At 38.3% G+C, this 13,942-nt stretch overlaps 1 protein-coding gene across 3 annotated transcripts in view; it reads left to right on the top strand.

The window, feature by feature from the left end:
• Positions 1-13,942, top strand: part of THADA (THADA armadillo repeat containing) — a 160,445-nt gene that overhangs the window by 111,440 nt on the left and 35,063 nt on the right. For all 3 annotated transcript variants that reach the window (XM_035897022.1, XM_009641571.2, XM_035897021.1), the window contains one exon: positions 2,215-2,300. In XM_035897022.1, the coding sequence (XP_035752915.1) occupies positions 2,215-2,300 (86 nt within the window). The remainder of the gene's footprint in view (positions 1-2,214; positions 2,301-13,942) is intronic.

Here is a 13,942-nt window from a genome sequence, read left to right as displayed (position 1 = left end):
ATCTTAAATACTGCTCAGTGCATCATTTGAAATGTTCAGCATGTGATTTTTGGCTGTCAGGTCTTGTTATGCAAATCACAGCTTGATTGTCTTCAAGACTGAGCTTTCTGCTACAGTCTGAACAACACTGAAATTTCTTGGGTTTGGAAAACTGAATTTCCTGTTGTGTCCGTCTGGCACATACGGCTGAGAATTCACTAGCATCACCAGAGCAATGGAGCCAGCCAAGAACAAACATTTGGCATGTTTTTTGCTAGAAAAGCCTCATTTCAAAATGAAAACATGCATATGTGCATACTCAAAATGAAGTGGTAAATGCTTAAAAGCTGGACCAGAATAAAAAAACATGTCAGTATTGCTGTTGTCACTTCTTCAGTAAAGGTTGCGTCAGCCATGTTTTTCCCAAGGCACAGTTTGTACACTGGAAATTTTCTTTCCAGTGAAATGACTGAATAATAAGGGAGTCTTCCATTTTTCAAGGGAGCTGAAGTGCAGTAGGCCCATTATGTTCTTCATCTTGATTGAAACCTGTCATGGCCGCTTTCGTCCTTTTTCTGAGTATGTGCAAGAGACCTCCCGGTTTCTTTTTCTTCTAAGCCTTTGACTGATCTGTCGCACTCTTTTCTTATGGCTTGAGCTCCTGTGAGTATTTCTTGGTGGTGTTTTTGCACAGATTTTGTGAAGAACAACTTGGGCAACAACTGGATGCCCAAGGTTAAGGAGAGAGGTTTGCTTAGTCAGGGTGGATGGAAATTAAGTTTTCCTGATACAGTTTTTCAAAATAGGCCATATTAAAATTGCTTTGCCTTCTTACAGTATCAGTTCTTACTGATGTGCATGTTCTCTGCAGGCAGGCTTGTAGCTCTCATGCATTAACGTGAGTGGTAAGAAGCAAGCATGGAGAAGTTTTGGGAGATTCACGACTACTTCACTAATGAGAAAGTGTCTAAAAAGTTTCTGTTTGTGCAAAAGAAAAAAAAAAATCTTTTCCAAAGAGAAATTCTGGTAGCATGTAGTCTGCTATGTGTTATACACATGCCTAATATTGTAGAGCATAAAAGTAGGTATAAGTAATTTAGGCTTATTACAGAGTTTATTACTGAAGGTGAGAGCAGTGTTTCTGGTAAAAGCTGTCTTTTTTAACAGGATCATGGACTAACTCTCCATAGGCAAATAGGGCTGCCAAACTTCTATGCAAGAACCTCAGACCTTTCATATTTATGTCATGATCACATATCTTATTTGAAGAAGTTTTTTCTTGAATTTTTAAAGACATTACAGAGTTGAGAATGTTTGTTGGAACATTTTTAATTAACAATTTTTTGAGAGAGATTCAAACATCAAGATAAGCATACAAAGAAAGTGCCAGATAAAATAAAAATGAAATGCTGAACAGGATTAGTCATACTTTAAGCTTGTGCTGCTTGATTCTAAAAGTTTTTGTTTTAGTGCAAGTCCCACTGGATTCATCAGAATAATTTCTGTGTTTGAACTGGATTTCCTGTTTGTTCACATATTAAGTTATATTTTAAGAAAAGTTTTCCTGGCTGAAAACATACTGTAATAACAATACAGAGAAAAGTGAAGATGTTAACCTAATTTTACTTTTCTGATTGGAGAGAAAATGTCTATCGCTTGTGACTTGAAGAGGTAGAGCAGAAAGTAGCTTATTACCAATTTGCATTACACACACAAAATCCCCAGTATTCTTGTCTGGAAAAAAAATAATCTAATTTTAAAAACATGCATGCCTCTGTGGTCTTCATCAGAACAGTGAGAGTGCCATGACCATTGAAAAGATGTAGTAGGTACCATTCATGGGGAATTTTCTCATTTATGAACTGTAAAAGTAAGACCTGAAAACTTATTTTTATTAATGCATTTAATTACACACATTATCTATAAACAAAACAAGGACAGACTAGTTGCCAGGGCAAGCTGATTCATCCAGTAATAATGAATTGTATAGACTGAGATTTGATGGAATGGATGGAGGAAGGGTGTTGCCAGTCTGCTAGGAAGACTGTCATTCAGAATGGACCAGGAAGTGAAGCTTAGATAACTTGGCCTAATTATTTTGCATATGCAGTCTCATTTGGTCAGTAGTTGATCTTCATTAATTAATTAAAAGAAACACCAAGCTGGCGTGTTTCATTGCGGTTTCTGAGAATGGATGTTATAGGGATTTAATCTTTAGTAATCTGATTTTTCTAGGCCAAATCCTTGTTTGGTGACCAGAGCTGCCTATCTTGATGTCCTTGTGATGCTGAGTACTCACCTGGGGAAATTTAAAAAGCAAGGTAAGTCAAATATGCTGCTCTGTAAATCAGATGGAGTATCTGTGGGGAAATTTCTGAGCTCTGCTGAATCCGGAGAAACAATAATATATTACTTGTACTTGTGGTATCTACTGCGTGCTGGAGTCCTTTAGCTGCTTTGTATCAAAGGGCCCTTTATTCTGCCTTCTGGAGAGCTAGTCCTGGGGATTGTTGATGAGAAGAAAGAGGTACGGCTCCATGTTAAAGCTTGAAGTGACAGTCTTGAAGTATTCCTAATCCTAGAACCGTGTAACAACAAAAGAGATCTCGTCCAGTGTTTCAGAATGTTTTTCTGATCCAAGGTTGTACGTAAAAATAAAATCCAAACCCTGGAATATTGCTACTTTAACCTTTCCTGAAAGCCACAGAGCTGTTCCCTCATGAGACACCTGAAAGTGTTTCAGAGAAACAAGTGTTTTCTCACGTTTAGAACAGCTCCGACAGCTTCTTTGAATTTCTTTTTTTATGTTGATTCTTTGTCACTGTGAAGTTTTGGAAGGACCAGTCAGAACTATCAGTGGTTTTAATGATGCAGAGTGTTGTTTGCAACAATACAAAACATACTGTTAACAATAGGGAAAATAGAGGTGTGGAGGAAGGGATACCCTTTCAAGTGTGACTGTGTGCAGGCAACTTGCGGTCAGCTGTAACTAGCTTCCTTGTGTGCCTGCTTTGTTCATTTCTTATGAACAGGTGAGAAATAAATTACCTTGTCAGTCCAGGAAGGCAATTAAAGAATAGTTCTTTCATTTCATTATAATTCTTAATGACTAATTTTAACACTGCCTTTAAGTCATTGCAACTGTTCTTTATTTAAGATAGTCTTGTTTTGGGGGCTACTCTTAATTTTAAAATTGATTCTTTTTGCTTAGACCTTTGGTAGAAGTAGTTCCGATTTAATTCCATAATTGCTATTTGTGTGATTTCTTGTGAACGCACCCTTCAGATCGCTGCTCAGTTTTGGGTAGCACTGGCAGTACCGCACACCCATGAAGAGTGATAGTTGTCAGGAAAGTGAGTTGGTGATGATGTCCAAAATGAGCTTCTTCAGATAGATTGATGAAGAATCTAGCCCTTATAACAGAAGTATAGACAAGTGGGAAATATGTGATGGTTGGGTTCCACTCTACCAGAGGAAGACGGTTAGGGTGATCGGGGACTTGTGAAGATGGCTGAGATCTTTCATGTCCTCTGAAGATCCTCTTGTGGGTCCCAGATGTCAAGATGTACTGTTCAGTAAAGGAAATTTCCAGGTGATTTTGCACCATAACAGGTCTCGTTCTGTTGGGTGCTGACCGCTGTGACTAGCTGAGGGCTGCATGCTTTATAGGGAGGAACGAACCACCCTGTATAAAGCGGTTTCAATATAGCATGCCTGTAGGGCTAAGTTTTTTCCTGACTTCTTCATGTTTGTATTGGGTAAGCTATATCTACCATCAATAATTCTTATGTTACAATATATATTTACTTTTTTTGTTGTTTATACAAAACTAAGTTTCTTAAATGCTGATATGCCACTGGCCTTGGTGATTATCCTTTGCAATACATTAAAAAGTCCAGCTGTCTATTACATCTACAAAATAAACAGAAACAACCCCAACCCCCCGCCCTCAACCATACTTGGGCTCATCACCCTTCTTTTTCATGAGTACTCCTTTTTTAAAGACAGATCCTCTTTGGAATATTCATTTTTACACCTTTTTTTAATCATGATCCTCTACCTCTGTTTATCTGCTTTGTAGTATGAACCAGCCCAGTGTTTCTGTATTCTCTTCATATGCATTTTTTTTCCCTCTGCTTCTGATTATTCTTGTCACTCACCCTTCAACTCTGGTTTTGTATTTTCTTTTATGAAGGAGTGGCCAATATTCCAGGTGAGGGCTCCTTATTTGCTTACTTAGTGGGCATTACATTTCCTTTATCAGTCTCTCTCCTATTTCAGTTATCTTTGGGGTTTTTGTCTGTTTTGCTTTTTAAACAATTGCTGTGCACTTGCAAAGGCTTTTATTGACCTTGCCACACCAGGAAACTCCCTGCTTCTTTTTTTTTTTAATGCCCCTGACTTGTGAATAGCCCTTTGAGCCTGAGGGACTGCACTGTGCTGTGGCTGGATTACTGACTGGAGTGGATTCATTTATTTTTTTAAAGCTCATGTGGACTGTTCCAAACCTGGGTGCTGTAAAGTACAATTTCTATGGAAGGAAAGCAATTATTTTTGCAGACTCTCTCTGCTCAGGGATAGTTTGTTAGTATTGTCTTGCTTAAAAGTTTCATTCCCATATAGGTTTAAAATGATATATTGTGGGCAATATCTTCAGAGAGTAGAAACTTAGACTGGAAATATGGTTTTGAAAACTTGAAGACACGTTAGGGACAATTTTATATATCACAGGCAGAAGCCCTTCTGAAATGAAGGAGTAATATGTTTATATTAAATAGAACCTGAGCGTCCCATGACACAGTAAGAGAAAGACTAAACTCAGCAGTTAAAAATGAATGTTTTGAGTCTCACATTTAAATGTTCTGTAAGGAATAATTATTAACTGAAGCTTTATACTTTTCTGAGTTTAAATATCTTACTCATATATGTCTATCTCTGGTTATGAGCCAATTTTTCTCTGTTTTAATCTTGATTTGTAAAGTTGTTTCAATGAATAAAGGGTGAAGGACAAATCCAAATAAAACTGTTTCTTGATGTGTTTATCTAAGAGGCCCCAGGAAGTGCTGTATATGAGTTCCAGGCCATGGGCTGAAGCTGATTTTCATCAACAGAACCGGGAATGCAATGTAATGAGCCTGCAACTGGTTAAAATCAAACCACTTCTAATTGATTATGCCTGTCTAGAGGGGCTACAATTACAAAGAGATTTTCAGAGTACAACCCTGCCTAGGCCTTTCCTACATTACGATTATTTTCTGTAAGTGATTTGTTGTCTTCAATTAATAAAATCTGTCTCTTAAAGTGCAGGACAGCCCTTAGGGAATTTACTTCACAATTCAAAACAATTTAAAATGTCGGATAAGGAAGGCAGGGAGTAATGGATACCAAAAGCCTCTTGTCCAGCTAAAAATTTATTACTGGCCAAATGATGATTATTTATCTTAAAACAAATAAACAAAACCGACGTTATTCTGATTTGCTGGTTTGGATGGAAGTGTCACCCGATTTATGTCACTGGGAAAATAAAGTTTTCTTTGCTTGAGTTGATATGCAAAATCTGGAGCATTTTTTTCCAGCACCTGATGTGCCTGAGGGTCTTCTGATGGGCAGAAACAGTACATAATGTCAAGACTATGTAAACTTAAAACAATTTTTTCAGTTATCAATTGCAGTTGGAATTCATAAAAAACCGAATCAAGACTTTTCTTTAAAAAAAAAAGTTAAAACATATAAATAAAAATACTATTTTTGCCTTTATTGAGAGCAAGCAAAAGTTCTTACCAGATCTAGGATTATTTGATGGGCTAATGTCTATTGTCAGTATTAATAACGATTAATAATATCCAGTGAATTTGTTCTTGCATACCTCTCTGATATATTGTCTCCACAGTAACTGTTTTTATTGACGTGGAATCACACATGTGTAGGGCCTTTCCAGTCTAATGGGTGGAACAACGCAGTCCACTTCCAGCGGATTTTCTGGCACTTGTACACTGCTAAAAAGCAGTGAAGTTATTCCTCTAGAAGTAAACCAGCACCAAAGTGGGTGGTGTAGGAGTAGAGGGAAGTTCCTGAACTTCACACTTACAACATTGCTGGAAGAAGTAAGTAACACTCGTAGGGATCTTTGGAGGGGAAAAATGCCTCAGAGTCCAGGTGAGAACGTGTCTGGCTTTAGCTGTATTTATAATTATTTGTAAATTCACAAGGCTTGATCAATTGGAGTCAGAAGGAGAGGTCTACCAAGCTACATGATCCACACGTGTGTCTAAGGTTACCCACTTTTCTCTGATGTGTTCAGGCAAGCTACGCTGTGATATAGTGTTGCAGTGATTAAGATTCCTCGGTTGAATATGTAGACTTTTGACACAATCAGTCATAGGTATTTCTTCTCCAGGAAATTGGTGTCTGAAGCTAAACAGTGAGGTGAGAGCATTAGTGTGAACCTGCAGTGCTGGCAGCAGAGGAGCCAGAGCAGTGCGTTGCAGTGAAAGCTCAGATCTGGGATGCTTTTCCTCTCTGTAACAGAAGAGGAATGCCATAAGACAAAGTCATCACATTTTCTTTCTTGCTGGTCTTTACTATCAGAAAACTGTTGTGAATTTATCAATTTGTGACAAGAAGAAGGGATGCAGCTTGCTAAAATTTACTTGACTCGTAAGAGTGCATTTTATCCAGGGTTGTGTTCAAAAAAAGGCGCTTGTCGATAATGTGTGTTCTGTCCATAAAGCGCATCAATATAAATGAAATGGGGTACAGAACAGAAGTCAGAGAAAAGAGGAAAGAAAAATTTGCTAAAGATAATCCTTCCTAGTTGTTCTTTTATCCTGTATATATGCTGTCAATCTCCTGGCTGGTTTGGCCTATCATTGAGTATAGCATCTTCAAAATTCAAGTTCAATGAGAAAGAGAAAACACTTAAATAGGATGTCAAGTAGGGTGAATCTATGGAGAAGCTGCCACTTGAAGTCTAGCCATGCATTTTTCCCTTTCTACATTTGAGGTGGAAGAATTTATAAAAGTTCTTGAGATTAACCAAACTCCACTGTTGTTGTCGTCAGTAGGAACAGTTACTCAATATTTACATAACTAATTCTGTTCATAAAATAGATGTTTTGATATCAAAATGGAGCAGCCAGTATTCTGGTCTCACTAATACATTCTTTCCTTGAGTTTTGCAAAACCAGACTTCAATTTTCTTACCATCTTCCAAACAGCTAAAACTTTTGTGGATGTAGCTTAGCTAAGATTTTTAAATTCTTCTCATGAACAACAGAAACAGTTGCAAAAATACTGTGCATCACACAAGTGTGTTTGAGATCAGAAACATGGGCAGTTATGTACAGACAGTTGCATCTGCTGGTTTTGTCCTTTTTTATACTATCAAATATGACAAAATACCATGTTTTAAATAACATATTACAATATCCTTCTCTTTGTTATATTTGTCCTTTTTTAATTGCAAGTTATAAAAGGTATTGGGAGAAATAGTATTCATTATCAAACATACAGATGCTTTGCAATGAGAGCACAATTCAATTTATTTTAAGTAGGAATCTCTTAAATGTTTTGCCTGAATGATACGATTTGATGGACTTTTAAATAACATTTGAAGTCTGTGCCAACTTTTTTTTGATGTTGTACTTCTTACTCTTTCTTATTTTGAAAAGAAACTAAATGGTAACTAAAACAAGTTTTTCTGCAGGCTAACTTAAAAACTGATAATGTTTAATGATAAAAGTTTGACAGGAATAACTAGGTTGGTTATTTTAGCCGCACTTTAACTTTCTTTATGTAAATCCATAAGAAGTGTGGCCAAGCAGTTATTTGAACAAAACCACTGTCGGCTTGTTAATGCGTGTTTTGGTTATTTGGTCTAATTAGCTTAAACTTAAGAAAGACCATCTGAACAAATTGAAAGCAATTTTTGTTTATTATGTCAGAAATTCTGTAAATTCTTTGTGTGCCAGTATATTGACTATGGCACTTGGTCAATGTTGTTATTTTGACTCAAAGAAGGTGAAGATTTGAAACGTATTTATAGCATCATCTAAGCGGCCTATGCCTACTGACATGAAATTAGAGAAGTCAAAAGGAAGTGTAGTTGGGTACCCAGTATTCTAATGCAATGCAGACAGGAGAATGAAGAAGTTGAGGATGGGATTGTTGGAGGTCCAAGAGACAGGGAGTGAGTGGGAGTTGCACAGACAGTAAAATACCAGAGGCAGACAAGTGAGGGACGTACTATGTTAAGGTGACCAAAAGACAGCGCAAAAGTGAGCGTGAGACAAGAAAGACAAAGCAAATGGACCCGGGCTGAAAGGAATGAATTTGGAGAGAAAGGAGGTGGAGGAGTGCAACACCAACAGGCAGTCAAGGACATGGCGGAGACAGAACTCATGGCACAGATGTGGGAGGAGGAAGGTAAAAGTGTTTTCAGAAAGGTCACGGGGGCACAGTGAAAGGAAGGGGGTTGCGGAGGATAGAGCATGATATTGCTGGAATGCTGTGTTGAGCAAAGGTGTTATAGGAAACAAGTAACACTGGGGGAGAATGGAGTTGATCGTGTTTGTTAATGTTAGCAGTTAAAATTCTGTCTCCATGTAGGGACTGCTCATCATTTTGACATCTTGTTCAGGTTCTTTTTAGATTCCAGCATGACTGACTTGCACTGTCTTTATGGGGGTTTTATGGTTTCCTATGAACGAAAAAAAAGTGGAAAACTCGGTGCTGTGCCAGAGAGAAGCTGTAAGAAAAACAGCAGCCTCAGTGTCCAGATCAAATGCTTTTTTCTTTTCTCTCTTTTTTTTTTTTTTTTTTTTTCTCCTTTGAAAACTTTCCCTTATGCTATATAAAATGCAACGGGTTGCTTCTGTCCTCAAAAATATATTATCCATGGATTCTGTTACTCACTCATGGTTGTAGTTTTGAGTTGTATTGTGAGTACTGATGGTTAGCCTCTGGTGTCAAAGATGTTTCAGATGTCTTTAAAAGAAAACATCCTGCTTAAAATATGCCCTTTTACTGATTATCACTTTAGTTCTGCATTGTAATAAAATTAAGCTTTTCTGTTTTCTTTGGGCTTTTTTTTTCTATTTACCAGTGACTTTGCCTAATCCACTTTTAATAAAAAGGGAAAACATGAAAGAAAATACTTTTCCTTAATATTTGTCTAGGAAAATTTCTTCTTGGCACTGATTACCTTTCAGCCTTCTCTCTTTTCATATGATCTCTTCAGATACCCTTGGATAGATGCTAGTTTTTGATGGAAAGGATTTTAACCTCTTCTCAGTCCATAAATAATTGCTGCTTCTTGCAGGTCTGGTGAATGATGACGAGTATCCAGATTTTTGATGCTTGGACCCCCTTCCCATAACACTGTACTGCAGACACAGCAGCATTTTATTGCTGCTATTGTAATTTTTGCCTGGTTTTGCAGAGTGTCACTAAGTTTACTGATGTTGATAATTTCTCCCCTTTTTTTCCTTCTTTGTTCTTTTCTGGAGCCTCTAGTAGGAAGATGAAAGATGGCATGGATGCTCGAGGGGCTGCATGCAGGATTTGATCTCAATATTTATCTAGAAGTGTGCAAATACTTGGATGTATCATAATCACAGATGAAGAAGAAAAGCCCCTCGCACAATATACACCTGATGATACGGAGAGTTGTCCAATTGGCAGTAGTCTAGACAGCCACTGCACAATTACCAAAATTCAACAGAAATACAGTCAGTCCTGTACATCACCTGGCAAGGCAATGAAACAAGTTTACGTCTTAAATATGGAAGGAATTCAGATGACTTCTGTCATTTCTGAACATACTGTAGTATCTCTGAGATGAAAGATTAACTGAACTGTCCATCAGCCAACGGTTAATCCCTGAGGAGGGAGGTTTTTCTGTCCTTACTGTATGTATCTACTTATCCTGGGAACAGATGGTAGAATAGCGCTTGCATGCCACTGTGAGGAAGAGCAGAAGAAAGTCAGGAAGGGCACAGGTTTTGGAGCTGGCTAAACTTTGAGGAGGTTTGTAGCTAGAGATTCATCAGGTCTGCTAATTCCATTCTGCTCCTCTTCCTTTCCTCTTTATTTTCTGATGATGAAAGGTCATGTAACTTCATATAGCTGACAGTGAACATCAGTTGATCATAAATAGGATTAAAAAAACAACGCCTCAAACCCAGATGTTGTGACATAGACATTGTATGCATATATCAACGTAGTGGGCATAAAGGGATTGAGGAAGACTGTGGAACGTTCGTGCACTGTGTTGAGGAGAACCAAGTTGTTGCGTAAGATGTTTCTCTTCCTAGAAGAGAGCCGAGGTTCTTCCTGTCCCACAAATGAAGCAATCCTTAAGGGGGGGAAAAAATGAATCCACTTAATTCTTGGGGGATCTTTTGCATCTGTCAGCATTCTGGACAAGACTGCCGTTTGCCACGATCCTTCTTTAGTCAGCTAAAATTTGTTCCTCCTTATCACAGTGGCTGGTTGTTCAAACCATACAGTGATTTTTGTTTGTAAATAAAAATATGTCTTTACTGTATCTTAACAGAGACAGACGTTTACTTTGGGTTTTTTGGTTTAGTTGGATATTTTGGTGTAAGCCAAAGAAAAGAGTTTACTTAAAGTTAAGCAGAAGAGAAAATATTTACATGAAAACCAGGAAAGATTTGTTAGTGATGAAGTTGAAAGCAGGAATATTTCCACTGCATTGTAATAAGACAGGGGCTTTCTTTCCTTCTGTACATATTGGTGTGAAAAGAGAGTGTTGGAGAGCATGTGGAGCACAAGATGAATGCAGAAGGATTTCCTCTATGGCATGCTGAGGCTAAGCAAATACGCAGTCTTACTTTGCTGACAGCCTTGCTGTTGAGACATCCAGTTTTAAAGAGACTTTCTGTAAAATAGATGAGCCACGCTGTCCAGTCTTTCACAATTACATGGGAAAAACAGAAATCATCCAGAAGGTTTCCAAACCAGCCATCTGTATGGAAAAAGAGGATTTGTGGCAGAAGACTCTTGTGTCGCCGTCTCTGCAAACTAGTAGTTCTAGGAGTGAGTAGCTCCGCTATCGTTTTTATATGAAAATAATTTTCGCCTTCAGAGATGAAGACACAGAGTAAAGTTATACCGGCCTTGCAGAATTCAAAGGAAGGTTTACTGAGCCAGATCTGAAGCTCAGTGCGTGGCCAGCTCCTGGAGTCAACGGAAGGGTCACCACTCTCTCATGGTTGTTGGATTGCTAGCAAAGTTGGCAGTGTTGACATCAACATAGTGAGAGACACCCTCCCCCTCTGCCCCTAATGTTTATCTCTCTTTGCCCACCTAATGCTGCTCTCCCTTGCCTTGCCCTAGAGTTTTGACCCTTCCATCCTGTTGGTTTTCATGTTACTGCTTGCACATGTGATAGCTATACCTCAGTGTAAGGCAATGTTGATAGGAAATAAAAACATCCCTCTTGCAATATACTTAGAAATATATACTTTGTTTGAACAACTGAGCTAGTAGACTCATGTATTGCTGAAATACAGCTGAGGAGGGAAGCGTGTAGGAAGCTGAGAGGGTGAAGGGCTCCATAACTGAAGCTGTTTCTCTTTTTGAAATGAGGTGCTTGAACTTGAGCCTTTTTCTTTTAACTGCCTGGGCTTATTTCTGTTGTTAAACTGGTGTCTGTGGAGTCAGGCTGCATCATAACTGGGACAAAGCCCTAATCCCTCTCCAAGGCAACCAGATGGTTCAGAAATTAAGGAATTCTGGCAGTTGGATGCTTGTCGTGGGACATAGACATTAATGCTAGTTTATGCTATGATGCCGGTATGAAATGCTAGTCTGTTTGGAGGGGTTTTAGAAAATGTAGGAAATAAAATATACAAGTTTGCATGTTATGAGATGGAAACCACCTGTGTCATCTAGAGGTTTATGCAGTGACACAGGTTCACAGTGATATTGCAGTTTCTTTGACTACCTCAAGCCCATTCAGAAAAGAAACTGTAGTGAAAACTTGAATGACAGAGCTAATGGTTAACTAATAAGTCTGAAAATCATTTTCAAATACCAAATTTGTTTAAAGCTTGTGCAGAATTACTGAGAAAATGCTTCTGCCTTATATGCTAAACAGTGTGCAACAATGTCAAGTTTCTATGTAAATGTGAAACAAGTTAAAATGGCTTTGGAAGAATTTGGATTTGAAGGGGCAAGATACAGATTCGTAGAATGGTTTGGGTTGGAAGGGACCTTAAAGATCATCTAGTTCCAACCCCCCTGCCACGGGCAGGGACACCTTCCACTACACTAGGTTGCTCAAAGCCCCGTCCAAACTGGTTTTGAACACTTCCAGGGATGGGGCAGCCACAACTTCTCTGGGCAACCTATTCCGTGCCTCACCACCCTCACAGTGAAGAATTTCTTCTTTATATCTAATCTAAGTCTACCCTTGTTCAGTTTAAAGCTGCTACCCCTTGTCCTATCACTACATGCCCTTGTAAAAAGTCCCCTTCCAGCTTTGTTTTAGGCCCCCTTCAGGTAGTGGAAGGCTGCTGGAAGGTCTGCATGAAGCCCTCTGCTTTCCAGGCTGAACCACCCCAACTCTCCCAGCCTGTCTTCATAGGAGGTGCTCCAGCCCTCGGATCATCTTCATGTAATAGAAGGATTAGGGAAATGTCTTCATGGGCAATAAAATGAATCCACATTGTATTGCAGCTTCATGTCAGATTCAGTGATTCAATGGTAATTGTAAGTAGCAAAGTTATATGGCAATGACTTCTCTTCTTGTAGATACTGAAGAAACCTAAGTAAGTTTGCTTTAATCTTTGTATTTACCTTTAATGCATTTTGGTATTTTAAAAACTCCTAACTTCTAACATCCCTCAACACCAGTGGCAATGTTGTTCTTTTCTGTACTTCATGATTTTCCCTTATTTTGTGCTTGTATTTGAATTCTGTAGGATATAGCATATTGATTTCCTCACAGTGCAAGCTATGCAAACATCTGAACTGGGCAAAAATCTTGTTTTTTGATATTATGGAATTATTTATTGCTGCTGCTGCTGGAGAAGGTGGCATGTGAGGATTTTGCTCTTATGTGTGAGAGAGGACTATTGATTTTTTTTTTTTTTTCCTTTCGTTTTTTGTCAAAATTGCCAACTTTGCTAGACCCTGAAACCCTCTGGCATCACAGATGGCAGGGACTTCTTGGTAGACTCCAGGAGGTGGTCATGCACTACAGAAGGTTGTCGGGCTGTGCTGTGCCACGTGGGCAGGTTGCACCACTGTAAATGACTGAAATGTCACTGTTCCTGTGCCAACACGAGATGTCAGTGCAGCTCCTTTTTTCTTAGCTGTGTTAACTGTTCAAAGTTAATAGGCATAGGACAAGCATACTGGATTTTTTAATCAATAAATTCTTTAGATTGATAGGCACAGGACAGATCCATTTACGTAGAAGGGGCATCTTCTTAATAGTAACCTTTTCTCACTAAAGCCGTGTAACATGTGGGATTTTCAGTATTATCAGAATGGCCCTGTCATCATTTCTCCTGATTTCAGTTGCAGCTGACAAACAGCACATTCTCCTTGAATCTCTCTCATTCTATCAAGTATAATATGATTGCATATTTGTATTTGGTGCTATTTGAGGTTTCCAAACTACCTACGGGTTTTTTCCAAATATATTTAATACAGTTTATTTGTGTTGATCACTTTCTACAATGGTAGTACAAAACAGATGGAATTTGCAAGGCTGTATTAGTACCTTGATTTAAGGAAATACTTATCAAACAGCTACAATTGGCGAAGATGACAAGCAATCTGCAAAGTATTGTAGCATCTTTTAAGTTGTTTGAAGCTTTCATCCTATTTGAACAATTTATAGTTTTCAGAAAAGTTTGTGTCCTTATTTCTTTTTTTTTAAGTATGAATGCATGTGATATCTACGAAAGCTGTTTTATAACTCAGAATCAGT

This window comes from Egretta garzetta, unplaced genomic scaffold (assembly GCF_000687185.1).
Source record: "Egretta garzetta isolate BGI_Z169 unplaced genomic scaffold, ASM68718v1 scaffold166, whole genome shotgun sequence".
Lineage (NCBI taxonomy): Eukaryota > Metazoa > Chordata > Aves > Pelecaniformes > Ardeidae > Egretta > Egretta garzetta.
The sequence above is the reverse complement of the archived record's forward strand: the minus strand, read 5'-3'. Positions and strand labels throughout refer to the sequence as shown.